Raw genomic sequence first — 13,348 nt, forward strand, 5'->3', positions numbered from 1 at the left:
ATCAATGCAAATTTAGAATAAAAAAATCAGAAACAAAAAAGAAATCAAGTAAACAACTTTATAATTATATAAAAATATTTTGACAAGAAAGAATTAAATTTAGTATACATACTAAATCAAGTAACGAAGAAATAGAGTTACATTTAATCATATATTAGTAATTGGTGTAGTAAAACAAATGTTTTAGGAAAAAAATACAAGTATTTAGACCTAAAACAAAAACCCTACCTTTTTTTCAAAAAGAAAAGAAAAAATGTCAACACTAAGATCAACATACATACACTCACAGTGTGATTAGCTCAATTCTTATTATATTATAAATAATTCACTCCTTATTTTTATTGTCTCAAAAATTATGTGTGCTCCAACTATACTTCTTATTCTTTTTTTTATTTTACTCCTTATTTCATTTATTTATTAATAAACTTCAATTCTATATATTTTATCTTATTTATAATTTTCACTACAAATGTACAAAATTAATAATTAAATATACAAAATAGCTAGATACCTGCATAAATAAAATTAATAATTAAATACACACAATAATTAAATACACACGTACACAAAAGCAATAATTAAACTCAAAAATTAATAATCAAATACACAATATCAATAATTCAATACAAAAAAAAAAAATTAGAAAAATATCCAAAATCACAAAAAAACTGTGCTTCATTTGCTCCTCTTTCCAAAAAGACAATTTTGTCATCGCTCTCTTATATTTAATGCCAACAATCTTTCAATAGAGTGGAAAACATAAATTTTCAATAATACAAGGGTATCCTTGCAATTTCGTATAACTTCGGGGAGATTTTTGATTTTTGTCCTATGTCAGATCATGAACCAATCAAATCAGGTTGGTTCTTCTGGATGATTAGATTAAGTTTTTTTTTTTTTAAATTGTATTTTATTTTTAAATTTTAAAAAATATAATAAAATTTAATGTAGAAAGGAGTTAATATTTATTATTTGAATATTATATATCATTTTGTTAATAATTCTAATTTATGATTTAAAAATTTGGCATTGAGTTTTGTTTGTTTTTATCATAAATTTGTGTTAAATTACTGTATAGAGTTTTTTAGTTGATGGATAAAATTCCTTAACATACTTTTAACATTAAGTACTACACGATAAATTTATTAATAGAAAAATATATTAAGTATTTTGTAAAAAAATAAAATTATTTTTTATATTTTATAAAAATATAACCAAATTTAATTATAATTTAATCTCGACCCAACCGTTCAATCACAAAATTCTACGGATACCAGGAAACAATTTTTTGTATTTTTCATATTGCAGTGGTTGGTTTCACTATGTTAATTAAGTGATGAAACATAATTATATCAATTATCTTTATTCATTATCATTTCATAAATTTTTTCAAATAAAGATGATGTTGAAATTTCATTTTATTATTATTCTACCAGAGAATATTATCTATTGTCGGCTCCAAACACGAATAAAGGAGGAAAATTGCGTTAGGTAGCCGATAATCTGCGTAAAATCTAATCGAAGCCAAATATGAATTCTGGATGGATAAATGTTATATATGTTGTATATGTTAAATGTTATACATTCATATATTATTCAATAATATTTTACTTAGGGGCCAGCACAGCTTTTGTTGATGTAACAATTAACAAATTGCAGAATTCGCAAGCACGAAAACGAAAGTAGCCTCCAATTTCATTCCGAGCATCAATGGCACTCAATCTTCGGCTAAGACAAACTGGTAACTCTCCAGATCTCTCTGTATCTTTGGATCTGACTTTGGCTGCATACAAACATTGACGCACCAGTACGCGTATGAGTAAATGGTGAATTTTCTCATTTTCTATATGGGTTTTGGATTCATTTGCAGAGTGCATAACTCGGATGCTGAATCTGGACCAACCGGTGAATTCAAATGGGACGGCCAATGAAGAAGTGTACAAGATCTTGATCTACGACAGGTTCTGTCAAGATATTCTGTCTCCTCTGATCCATGTCAAGGACCTTCGCAAGCACGGCGTAACCCTATACTTCCTGGTTGACAAGGACCGCAAGCCTGTCCACGACGTCCCGGTAGTGTATTTTGTCCAGCCGACTCAAATCAACGTCCAGCGCATCGTCGCCGACGCCTCCAGATCCCTCTACGACTCCTTCCTCCTTAATTTCTCGTCCTCGATCCCTCGGTCGCTGCTCGAAGATCTCGCTTCGGGGACTCTTCATTCCGACTCCACTCAGCGGATTTCCAAGGTACACGATCAGTACTTGGAGTTTGTAACCCTAGAGCATAACTTGTTTTCACTGTCCAATAAACCTTGTTATGTTCAATTAAATGATCCATCGGCCGGAGACCGTGAAATTGAGGACATTGTTGAGAAAATTGTCAGTGGGTTGTTCTGTGTGCTGGCCACACTTGCTGTGGTTCCTATTATCAGGTGCCCTCGGGGTGGGCCTGCAGAAATGGTTGCTTCATTGCTGGATCAGAAATTGCGTGACCATTTACTGGCGAAAAATAATTTGTTTTCAGAAGGTGGGAATTTTGCAAGTTCTTTTCAGAGGCCCATTCTATGTATATTTGATAGGAATTTTGAATTGTCAGTTGCAATACAGCATGATTTCAGGTATAGGCCGCTTGTTCATGATGTGCTAGGTTTGAAGCTGAATAGATTGAGTGTGCAAGGAGAGAAGGGTGGGATGAAATCTTATGAACTGGATAGGTCAGATCCGTTTTGGGTGGCAAATGGATACTTGGAATTTCCTGAAGTAGCTGTGGAGATTGAGACTCAATTGAACAAATATAAGAAGGATGTCGACGAGGTCAACAGGAGAACTAGGGGAAATGAGGGGGCTGAGTTTAATGGGACAGACTTGATTGGCAATACCAAGCATTTGATGAATGCCGTTAATTCTCTGCCTGAGTTGACTGAGCGGAAGCAGGTGATTGATAAGCATACTAACATCGCCACTGTTTTGTTGGGTGAGATCAAGGAGAGGTCACTTGATTCTTTTGCCAAGAAGGAGAGTGACATGATGGTTAGAGGTGGCATCGATAGGAGTGAGCTTCTCAGTGTGCTAAAGGGTAAAGGAACGAAGTTAGATAAGCTGCGGTTTGCAATCATGTATCTTATTTCTTCTGAAAGCATTCCTCAAGCCGAAGTGGAAATGGTTGAATCAGCTCTGAGGGAGTCTGAAGTTGATACCAGCGCATTTCAGTATGTTAAAAAGATCAAGTCACTGAATGTTTCATTGGCTTCTGCAAATTCAGCTAGTAGGAGTAACATCGTGGATTGGGCTGAGAAGCTCTATGGGCAGTCAATTAGTGCTGTCACTGCTGGTATGAAGAATCTCTTGTCTAGTGATCATCAACTGGCACTGACAAGGACAGTTGAAGTCTTGATGGAAGGTAAACCAAATCCTGAAATTGATTCTTATCTCATATTTGATCCTCGCGCTCCAAAGTCAAGCTCTGGCACAAGTAGTAGCCATCTGAAAGGACCATTTAAAGAAGCTATTGTTTTTATGATTGGTGGTGGCAATTATGTGGAGTATGGGAGCTTGCAGGAGCTTGCTCACCATCATCAGCCAGCCAAACATGTAATATATGGAACAACAGAAATTCTGACTGGCAGTGAGTTTGTTGAGCAGCTTGCACTTCTGGGAAAGAAGATGGGTTTAGGCAGCAGTGGTTCTCCATCAGCCCATTAAGATGATATGTTATATTTTAGTTCAAAACATACTGTTTTTTGGTCCGTATGTGCAAAAAGAATGTGCTCTGTAACACATAATGCAACGTGGTCATTGTACACTTGAAGCTGTTGAAATGGAAGCACTGGACAGGAACTATCGCCATATAATTCCTCATAACTTCAAGTGCAAATGATGGAACTTAGTAATGATGAATCCTGATCTTTAAGGGAAGTAGTAGATTTCTACGCTTGTGTTTTCCATCTTTTTTGCTGTTTTTTGACATGCATAAAATGATTCTTAATATTTCCCCCTTCTCATATATAAGATTTTGTGGAATGTCTACTACCTACTTGTTTCAATTATTTGTAATGCATCTTATTGGTAACTATTGGAAATCATGAAATAGGATCATTTTCTCTGTTCAAGAAATCATGGACCTCTGAATTCTAGGAGTAACTACTTTAAGATGCTGAAAGAGAGTTTCATGATTTCACTGCAACACAAGCATCATTCAAAGCTGTTGATCGCCAAGGAACAAGAGCACCACCATCCATTTGGAATCTGATTAGGCAGAAACCAGCTCAACTCATTATCCCATGTGAATTCTGTCCCAATCTTTTATTTAAATCGGTTAAAATCGATTTTCTATTTTGATTTAGCTCTTCTCAATAAATTTGATTTGGTTGGATTTTGAATCTTTGAGCGTTTATGCTGTCTCTCAAACTTAGTCGACAAATATGATGACCCAGCAGCATCTCATCTATGGATCCTCACTTGCTTGTCTTCTTTAATTCTTTGTCATTTTGTTCAACCCACCATAATTTTTGATTCAGTGCACTCAGATGTCAAATGGGCCATCACCCAAAATGCTCTTAACCAAGTCCTCTTCATGCAGAGCCTCCTCAAGCTATATGTCAAAGTCTCACATCGTTTGGAGATAAAAGTGTCCCACTATTTGTAAGATTTTGGGTAAACCACTCTTCATTATATGTTATTATTAAAGAGGTGAGTTCGTCACTCTAGTCCGTCAACATATACAGTAACGGACTCCACGTCTTACACTGTAATTAAGATCTACTTCTTATAAGCATATTTTAAATTTAAAATTTAATTATTACTTGACTTAAGGAAGTATGAGGGATCTGGTTATCGCTAGGCTACTATCTTGGTGGTATTATTTTTAGGTAACTTCTCAAATTCACACAGAGATATGGAGTTTTTATATAAAATCTAATTTGATTGTAAATATCAAACAAGGATAGATATAGAAAATTTAATTCAATTAGAGTAGTTGCTTATAAATATTATCCTGAGTTCACTCACTTGTTGACTGACTCTGTTAATAATTTATGAAATGATAGGGTTAGGTTATTATCGCTATGTGTCTAATCTGTTTGCCTTAGCTAGATATATACAAGTAAAGTCCCTTAGCCTTCTTCGTGCAAAACGTGTTGCAAGAGATTTTATAGTTTCTTTGTACAAAATTATATTTAGTGGATTATTCCACTAAGGGATCGTGCACGTAAGCATTTAGATTGAATCGTATTAATTTTCTATGTTCTGTTTTCTCTTTATTTTTGTTTGTTTTTGATCGTGCACAATCTGATCCACTGCAAACATAAATGTTAAAAGCTAATTAATAAAGGGTCTTGAGATCAACTAAAGAAAATTCATGTGGCTAAAATAACTCAACATAATAGTGCTGTAAATTTGTAATTTGTGTAACCAAACACGTATTGGAAGAGTTAAAGGATATGAATGAACGAACGTGGCGTCACTATGGGTCTAATATTAATTTGGTTGGAAGATAAATCATAACAACTTTAAACGAAATAATACAAAAATTGTATCATTGAAGAATGCTAAGATACATGAAACCACAAGGAAACGAGGTTATGAGTAAAAAACAGTAGAAATAGAGCAAATGCAATGACAATATAAAGCTAAGATTAGCAGATTAGAGCAAAGTTGCCTTTTACCTGTCAACACTAGAGCTGTCATTTTATATCCTTCTTTCTCACAGTCAAGATATTAGCTTTTACTGATCCAGCTGTTATAGTTTGTTGTAGTTGTAGTGTTTTATGGTTGAGATATAAGTACTTTATGTGACCAATTTTTTAGTATGAGAATTATTTTTCGATTCTTCCTTCTCCCTTCTCTGCAATTACTTGAATACTATGGTGATTTTTTAGTTTTTACATAGTGTCCGAGCAGTCGAATTAATCTGACGTCATGGAAGGAGTCGACACAGCTTTTGCAGAAATCATTCCAAGCAGAAGCAGTAGCTTGTCCAATGATGATTTGTTTAATCTCCAAAGTTATGATCTTCCAGGATTATCTCTTGTAATAGCGCCATTGACTTGGATGAATTACAGATCATGGCATCGTGCTATGCAAATCACATTGAGAGCCAAATGTAAATTAGGTTTTGTGGATGGAGGAGAGGACTCAGAACATTATGCTGCATTGAAAAGGTACGATTATATGATCATTTCGTCGAAAAGGTATGATTATATGATCATTTCATAGATTGCTAGAAATTTCATTTACACTACCACAACTAGGAAATTATGGCTAGAAATTACAGAACGACTTGGTGAAACTAACAGATTGCTAGAAATTACAATTTCAAAAGATTTGGTAGATGCTTTCATTTACATTACCACAACTAGGAAATTATGGCAAGAAATTACAGAGCGACTTGGTGAAAGTAACAGATTGCTAGTTTATCAAATTCAACAAAAGATCCCTTCAATAACACAAGAAAATGCATTTGTCTCTGTATGCTATACACAACTTAAAAGGCTTTGGGATGAATTGGCATCAGTTGATCTAGTTCTTGCATGTACATGTGGTGTGGCAAAATCTATTGTCGATATTTCAAACAAAATAAACTCATGCAGTTTCTTATGGGTCTTCATGATGGGTATGACCATGTGAGGAATCAAATTCTTCTTCTAGATCCACTTCCTACCGTGAACAAGGCTTATGCAATGGTACTAAAGGTGGAGGCTCAAAGGGAAGTGTTTTCTTCTTTTATAGAAGTAGAGGGTTCTGCACTATCTTCTAAACCCTATAGTTCTAAGCAAGAATCAAAGAGAAAAAAGACATCAAATGGTTATTGTGTCTATTGCAAAGGTAACGGACACACTAGAGATCAATGCTTCCAGCTCGTCGGCTATCCTTGTTGGGTTGGCCTCCCTTCCTATGTGGAGAAAGAAAAGCCCAAACTTGGTGGACAAAAGCCCATTTTTAGAAGCTTTTCTTGGCCCAATTGTTTGCTATATATAGCCCCCTTTGATACAATTAGGGTTTGTGAGAGAAAAGGAGGAAGAGAGAAGAAAAATAGAGAAAAACATAGTTGTGATCAAACACCCGATCTGAAGTATCCCGTGGTTTGATCTTCGTGATTTTTGGACTGTGTGCTCTGCTCTCATGGAAATTTAATATGTATGGTTAGATTTTGTTTTTGATTTTTGTGGACATAATATTTCCACTCGGAATAGAAGCTATTTTGCAGGCGTTTTAAGTTTTGCATAGTTATGATCAACTGCTGATTCAATGTATCCTATGGTCTGATCTTCGTGATTTTTGGAATGTGTGTTATAATCTCGTGGAACTTTGATCTGAAGGGTTAGATCTTGTTTTTGAGTTCTGTAGACATACTATTTTTACTCGGAACATTAGCTGTTTTGCAGTTGTTTCCAGCTTTGTGCAGTTGTGATCATTTTGACAATCTGAAGCGATCCATAGTCTGATCGATCTCATTTTTGGAAAGGAGCTTCCAGACTCATAGTTATTCAATCTCAGTGGTGGGATTTAAATTTGGAGACTTGGAAGTATTATATGCTTGGTTGGAACAAAAATTGTGTATTTTGGTGATATCTTCTCCCTTTCATTCTATTATTTTGTTGATTGTTGATATTGGATCCCTTTTGTAGGTGAAGTATTGGTGCTGGTTTGAAAAAGTTTTAAGAGGAATATTTGTAGACAATCGATTAATTATAGTGAAGTTTCTTTGATGGACCTTTGTCTCGTGACTTTTGCTCTTCAATTTGAAGAGATTTTTCACATAAAAATTTTGTCTCGTGTGTGATTGGTTTTGGTCGGAACAGTAGCTGTTTTGCAGTTGTTTCCAGCTTCGTGCCATTGAGATCATTTTGACGAAGAGATCCATAGTCTGATCGATCTCATTTTTGGAAAGGAGCTTCCAGACTCATAGTTATTCAATCTCAGTGGTGAGATTTGAATTTGGAGACTTGCAAGTATTGTATGTTCTGTTGGAATAGAAATTGTGTATTTTGGCAATATATCTTCTCCTTTTCATTCTATTATTTTGTTCATTGTTGATATTCGATCCCTTTTGTAGGTGAAGTATTGGTGTTGGTTTGAAAAAGTTTAAGAGGGATATTTGTAAACAATCGATTGATTATGGTGAAGTTTTTTTGATGGACAATTTGAAGAGATTTTACATGTAAAAATTTTATTTTTTGTGTGATTGGTTTTGGTTGGTTTGAATGGTTATTTACATATTTAGCTTCCTCACAACTTTGTTCATTCACCGAAATTGATGGAATATTATTGTAGAAGTTTTGACAGGTACAAAGGAAACAGAAACAAAAAAATCTAATCAAAGCTTTGCTAACGTCAACACAACAGCAGAAACAATTACAGGAACTCCTTCAGAAGAATCCAATTATGGACAAGAGGATTTCAATGCGTCAGCAAATGCCCACTGCCAATGTCACCACAAACTATATATGCTGGTAATGTCAATTCCATTAAACATTGTCTATATACAAATTTGACCAGTCTTGCGCTTTGTAATTGGGTAGTGCCATCCATTCAAGCTATTTTATCTACTGGGCCTCAAAAATCAAGTAGCCTAATGATATTGGATGGCACTTAGGGCCCGTCTAGTTTGCTGAAACAGAAGGAGATGGGAAAGTAATGGGAACTAGTAATGTTTGGCATCACCAGTAATGGAATGGCTATTTTATTCTTTTGTTATGTTAGATCCTACATAGAATGGACCAAAAGAAACTTTATGACCAAAAAACCCTCTAATTAAAAAATAATCAAATATATATTTTTGGGTATTAATAAAATATGATTTTTGTTTTTGGGTATTTTTTATGCATATTTTGGGTGTTGATGATTATTTTTTGTTCGTTCGGTGCTCATAAAATTTTTTACTTTCATTTTTTGGTGGTTAGTAAAATATTTATTTTTTTTATGTGCTAATAAAATATTACTTATATTTTTTGTTGTTAATTACATAGTAAAATATTATTTTCAATTTTCCTGTGTTAATAAAATATTATTTATTTTTTTTGTTTTTAATAATATTAATTTCATTTTTGGGTGTTAATAAAATATTATTTTTGCTTTCTGGTGCTAATATAATACAATTTTATTTTTTTTAAGGAAATTTTGTATTTATATGGAGAGAGAGTTATGCAACAGAGGAGAGAGAAAAAAAAAAGTGAATTCAAAAATTAAGAGAATGAAAAGAATATTTGCCAGAGGAGTATGATTGTTCTATAATCTAATTCCACTTAAGAATATATATATATAGTTGATGGATCTATCAATTTCTCGAAGAGAAAGTTATTACTTAACTGATCAAGAACAAAACAAACAGATCAACCCCACAAGAAAAGAAAACCAAACAACACACACCTACAATAGAACACAAGTATTTATGTGTTTGAATTCTTCAGATGAATCTTACCCACGACAAAGAGGTTCTCCTAGTCAATCTACTATTGAAATTGAGAACACAATTTACAGGAAAAATTACAGGAAAAACTCTTACAATCCACAAGACTTATAGAGTACAAGCTCGAAGATCCCACGAGCACCCAACACACAGAGCCCTTTCTCTCATACCCTAATTCTATGATTTATACACATTACGGGTGTGTTTGATTGTATTTAGATAGAAAATAAAATATTTTTTAACTTGCATAGAAAACAAAAGCCATCACGCCCTAGAATCATTTTTTTGTGGAAAAAAGGCCAAAACATGCTTTAAAGAGTTGTACCATGAAATTCAATTCTATGAAAAATGTAATGTGTCAAACAGCAAAGATGAAATTTAATTTGTCGGATGTGATATTTTTCATGGAATTTCCATACTATCAAACACACCCTTAGAGTGTAATGAACATTAAAGTTTTTTCTTATCCGTTTTTCTCAACTACCACCTTACTATTATATAGATAGAGGAACTTGATATTATCAAGGAAATTTGTTAAGTGGTTAACTATCGTTAGAGAGATTAATTGAGAACGGCCATTGGAGCTCCAATCTCTAACGGCCATGGTTAAATATCAATTCATCCTAAACGATCGGTAGACTTCTTCTATATTAACTGTCGAGACTCAATTAATTTTGAGTTACACACTTAACAATATATTATATATCTTTCTTTAAAATATAAAAATAATAATAGCGTATAAAATATTGGAGAGTGAAGGGTCATGTATTAAAACATATATAAAGCAATAGGATTGTCTGAACTTGGTTAGAAGTGTCCCATATCTACCTCTCTATTGTCTTATAATCAGTAACAAGAGTTTTAGTCTAGAATTTGACCCAAATAGTCACTACTTTTGAATCCACACTGAATTTGTGCCCTGCAAAACATTGCAATAGCTAGAATTTTCCTATAACTGATCTCTGATACAAATTCATGAACTAAATATTGTTAACATGGAGCAAGAGCAAGGGCAACAAAGCAATGGTTTAAAAAGTGTTAGCATGGAACAAAATATAGCAGGGAGATAAATTTGAATAACGTATTTATTTTTCCTCAAATGGTCTATTAATTAGGGTCAACCAGATCCTTAGGCAAGGTGTGCTGATGACAGGGATGATCATAGGTATGACCAACAGGTATTGTTATTTATTTATTTATTTATTTTTATGATGTGTAACAGTAGTGTAAGTTTTGGTAAATATTTTTGTTGTAGAACAGATGTAAGTTTTGGTGGATGTTTGTATGGTTATTTTTGTTGATGTGTAATAGTGTAAATTCATCACTCAAGACTCCTAGCCATTCAAGCTAAACAAAGCAAATTTCATTACTTTAGTTCACAACATTGAAAGTAGAACTAAATATATATATATATACATTATTGAATCAAATAATATATATAGGGAACCTCACTTCCTGTCCAAACAACACAACCTAATTAAGCCAAAGAATAAGATTCAAATAATTTTCTTCTTCTTGCCTAAGAAAAAAAACTCCCTATCTAATAAGGTCGGTTTGATTTTTTGCATCAGTCAATGATCATTATTTCCAAACAAAAACATCAAAGCTCTAAAACCCAAATACCAATACAATTCAACAATCAAACCAAGCCACAATAAAACACTCTAAATTGATAATTTTTACTTCGGTGTTGTTTTAGAAATTTTAGTCAATTAGACATCATGTTATATATAACTCAGAACAAAGATTGGAAGTTGGAGTAGCTAAGCAAAGATGTAGAACTTTCATGGCAGGAATATAACTAGATTTTAGGAGAAAGATACAATGATTCAAGCTCATCCTCCTCTCAAATTAATAATCAAGTTGCTCGGTTGCCCTCATCACTATATTGGGTTGAAGTCAATATGGATGCAAGCTTCAAGAAAGAGAAAATCTATGGAGGGTATCTTACTAGAAATCATTTAAAGGAAGGGATCTGGGCATCTACAATGTACAGAGACTCTTCTTCCCCTTTGATGACTGAGATTGAAATTCCTAGACATGCTTTAAAAGTTGTAGTTACGTTTGGTTGGAGACAAGTAAGCTTTGAACCAGACTCTCAAATTTTGGTTTTGGATAGCTCTAAAAAGCATGAATCCTCACTTGGCAAACTCATATAGGTTATTGGAGGATATTCATCACCTCGATGGACTTTTAATCACATATCCATATCAACCAACAACTCGGCTCATTTACTTCCAGGCTAGATGGGAACCATAAGAATTTCATCTATTATTAATCCACTTCATCTGCCTTCAATTGTTTAGGAAGCTTGTAATACGTACTGACGTTGGAGTGGACAAATCTCATTTTGGGTTTGGTAATGACATTAACCCTCCTTATGCCATTGGATGTAACTGTGTTGTGGTTGATATTGGTAAAGATAGGTTATCCTTTCCTAGGCTTGCAGGGGCTGTTTTCTTCTTGTAAGTTTATATATAGTTGTTTTTGTGCCATGCTTTATACTTAACAAAAAAAATGAATAGTCTTACCAAAAAAGAAAGAAAGAAAGAAAACACAAAAAATAAACACCACCTTCGAAAATTTTCAAGGTTTGAAAGCAAATTCAAGAGAGGTCACCAACTTATGGCATTGGAGGAGTCAGACTAGCTAGCTCCATTAAAAGAGGAACCAACTTCTAGCACGATCCTTGGATAAGGACAAATACAATGTGTCTTGACGAGGGGGAGAGACCAAAATATTAAAGGTTTATGCTTCTTAACTAGGAAACTGCAATGTTTTAGAGGTTTAATAAAGCAAGAATTGACTACCAGAATAGAAAAAAATGATAATATCCAATGATTAATTTTATCTTTTAACTCCTTCCCATTAAAAATCACATTATCCCATTCGTGCTAAATGGACCAAACTAGGGAAAAAAAAAAGGAATGCTAAGTCTTCAATGCAAGAAGATTATATTTAGAAAATCTCAATGGTTTAATCATGCTTTAAGAGTTTTCGAACAAACTCAATAAAGGCGTCACTACCTAAGAATCTTGGACCACAATACAAGAGATATTACAGAGATGATAATTTGTCTCAATTGTAGTATGCGAGAGGAAACAAATCACATTTTATATAGGAATTATCCTTCTAATTAATTTTTTTTTTTGGATTATTGTTCTTGTGTGATTCCCCGTTGCTTGTGTCATAGATTTCGACAAAAAAATAAATCGCAGATGAAGACTTTGTTTCACTATGCAGAGTAAGAAATCGAACTTACGACCTATTGGTACGAATTTTAATTTATCATCACACAATACTTTGACTTTTCTTGATTTTTAATTTTGCAACACAACAAGCCAAACACGCAGGGACACCTCGATGGGAACAAAGTTCCAAATATTTCAAGGAAATCGAATGTATAATCTAGGATAACTAAGCATAAGACTAGAGTTTCTTACCTTAGAATTGTTGTAAGACCTTACTTTTTTACACGTGTTATAATCTCAAGAATTTGGGAATTATTTTATTTTCTTTAATTACACTTTGATCATATTTTTTTCAAAATTCTCTTTTTACCCCTTAAAATAGCAAGATCCATAAAATAAGGTTAATTAAGTTAAGTCAGGTAATCAGAATCTAGTAAGGAACATAGTCTGGATTGGATCCAAGAAAAAGCATAGACTTCCAATGAACAATTTTTGTATATACATTCGAGTTGGTTTCAATTTATTGTTTAAATTGATTCAAGATACATAACATAAAAGTTCAAATCCAAAGCATCGAGTATAAATATGCAAGCGAGTTTCAAATGTTAAGGAACAAATTTGTTATTTTCATGACTCATTCATCAACCAATACATTTTTTTTTTTCTAAATCATTCGTCACATTTACATATATATACATTTTATAGAAAAAATACATTTGGGGTGTAAAATATATGTTCAAAGACATTTTTA

The 13,348-nt window shown here is 33.3% G+C and overlaps 1 protein-coding gene across 1 annotated transcript; it reads left to right on the forward strand.

Moving 5' to 3' along the window:
* The first annotated feature begins 1,604 nt into the window (after positions 1–1,604).
* LOC127788676 (SEC1 family transport protein SLY1-like) lies at positions 1,605–7,704 on the forward strand. The gene is made up of 2 exons (XM_052317234.1): positions 1,605–1,741; positions 1,871–7,704. The coding sequence occupies exons 1-2, from the start codon at positions 1,711–1,713 to the stop codon at positions 3,700–3,702; spliced, it is 1,863 nt and encodes a 620-aa protein (XP_052173194.1). The 5' UTR covers positions 1,605–1,710; the 3' UTR covers positions 3,703–7,704.
* Positions 7,705–13,348: the final 5,644 nt, after the last annotated feature.

The sequence above is a fragment of the Diospyros lotus genome, chromosome 13 (genome assembly GCF_014633365.1).
Source record: "Diospyros lotus cultivar Yz01 chromosome 13, ASM1463336v1, whole genome shotgun sequence".
Taxonomy (NCBI): domain Eukaryota; kingdom Viridiplantae; phylum Streptophyta; class Magnoliopsida; order Ericales; family Ebenaceae; genus Diospyros; species Diospyros lotus.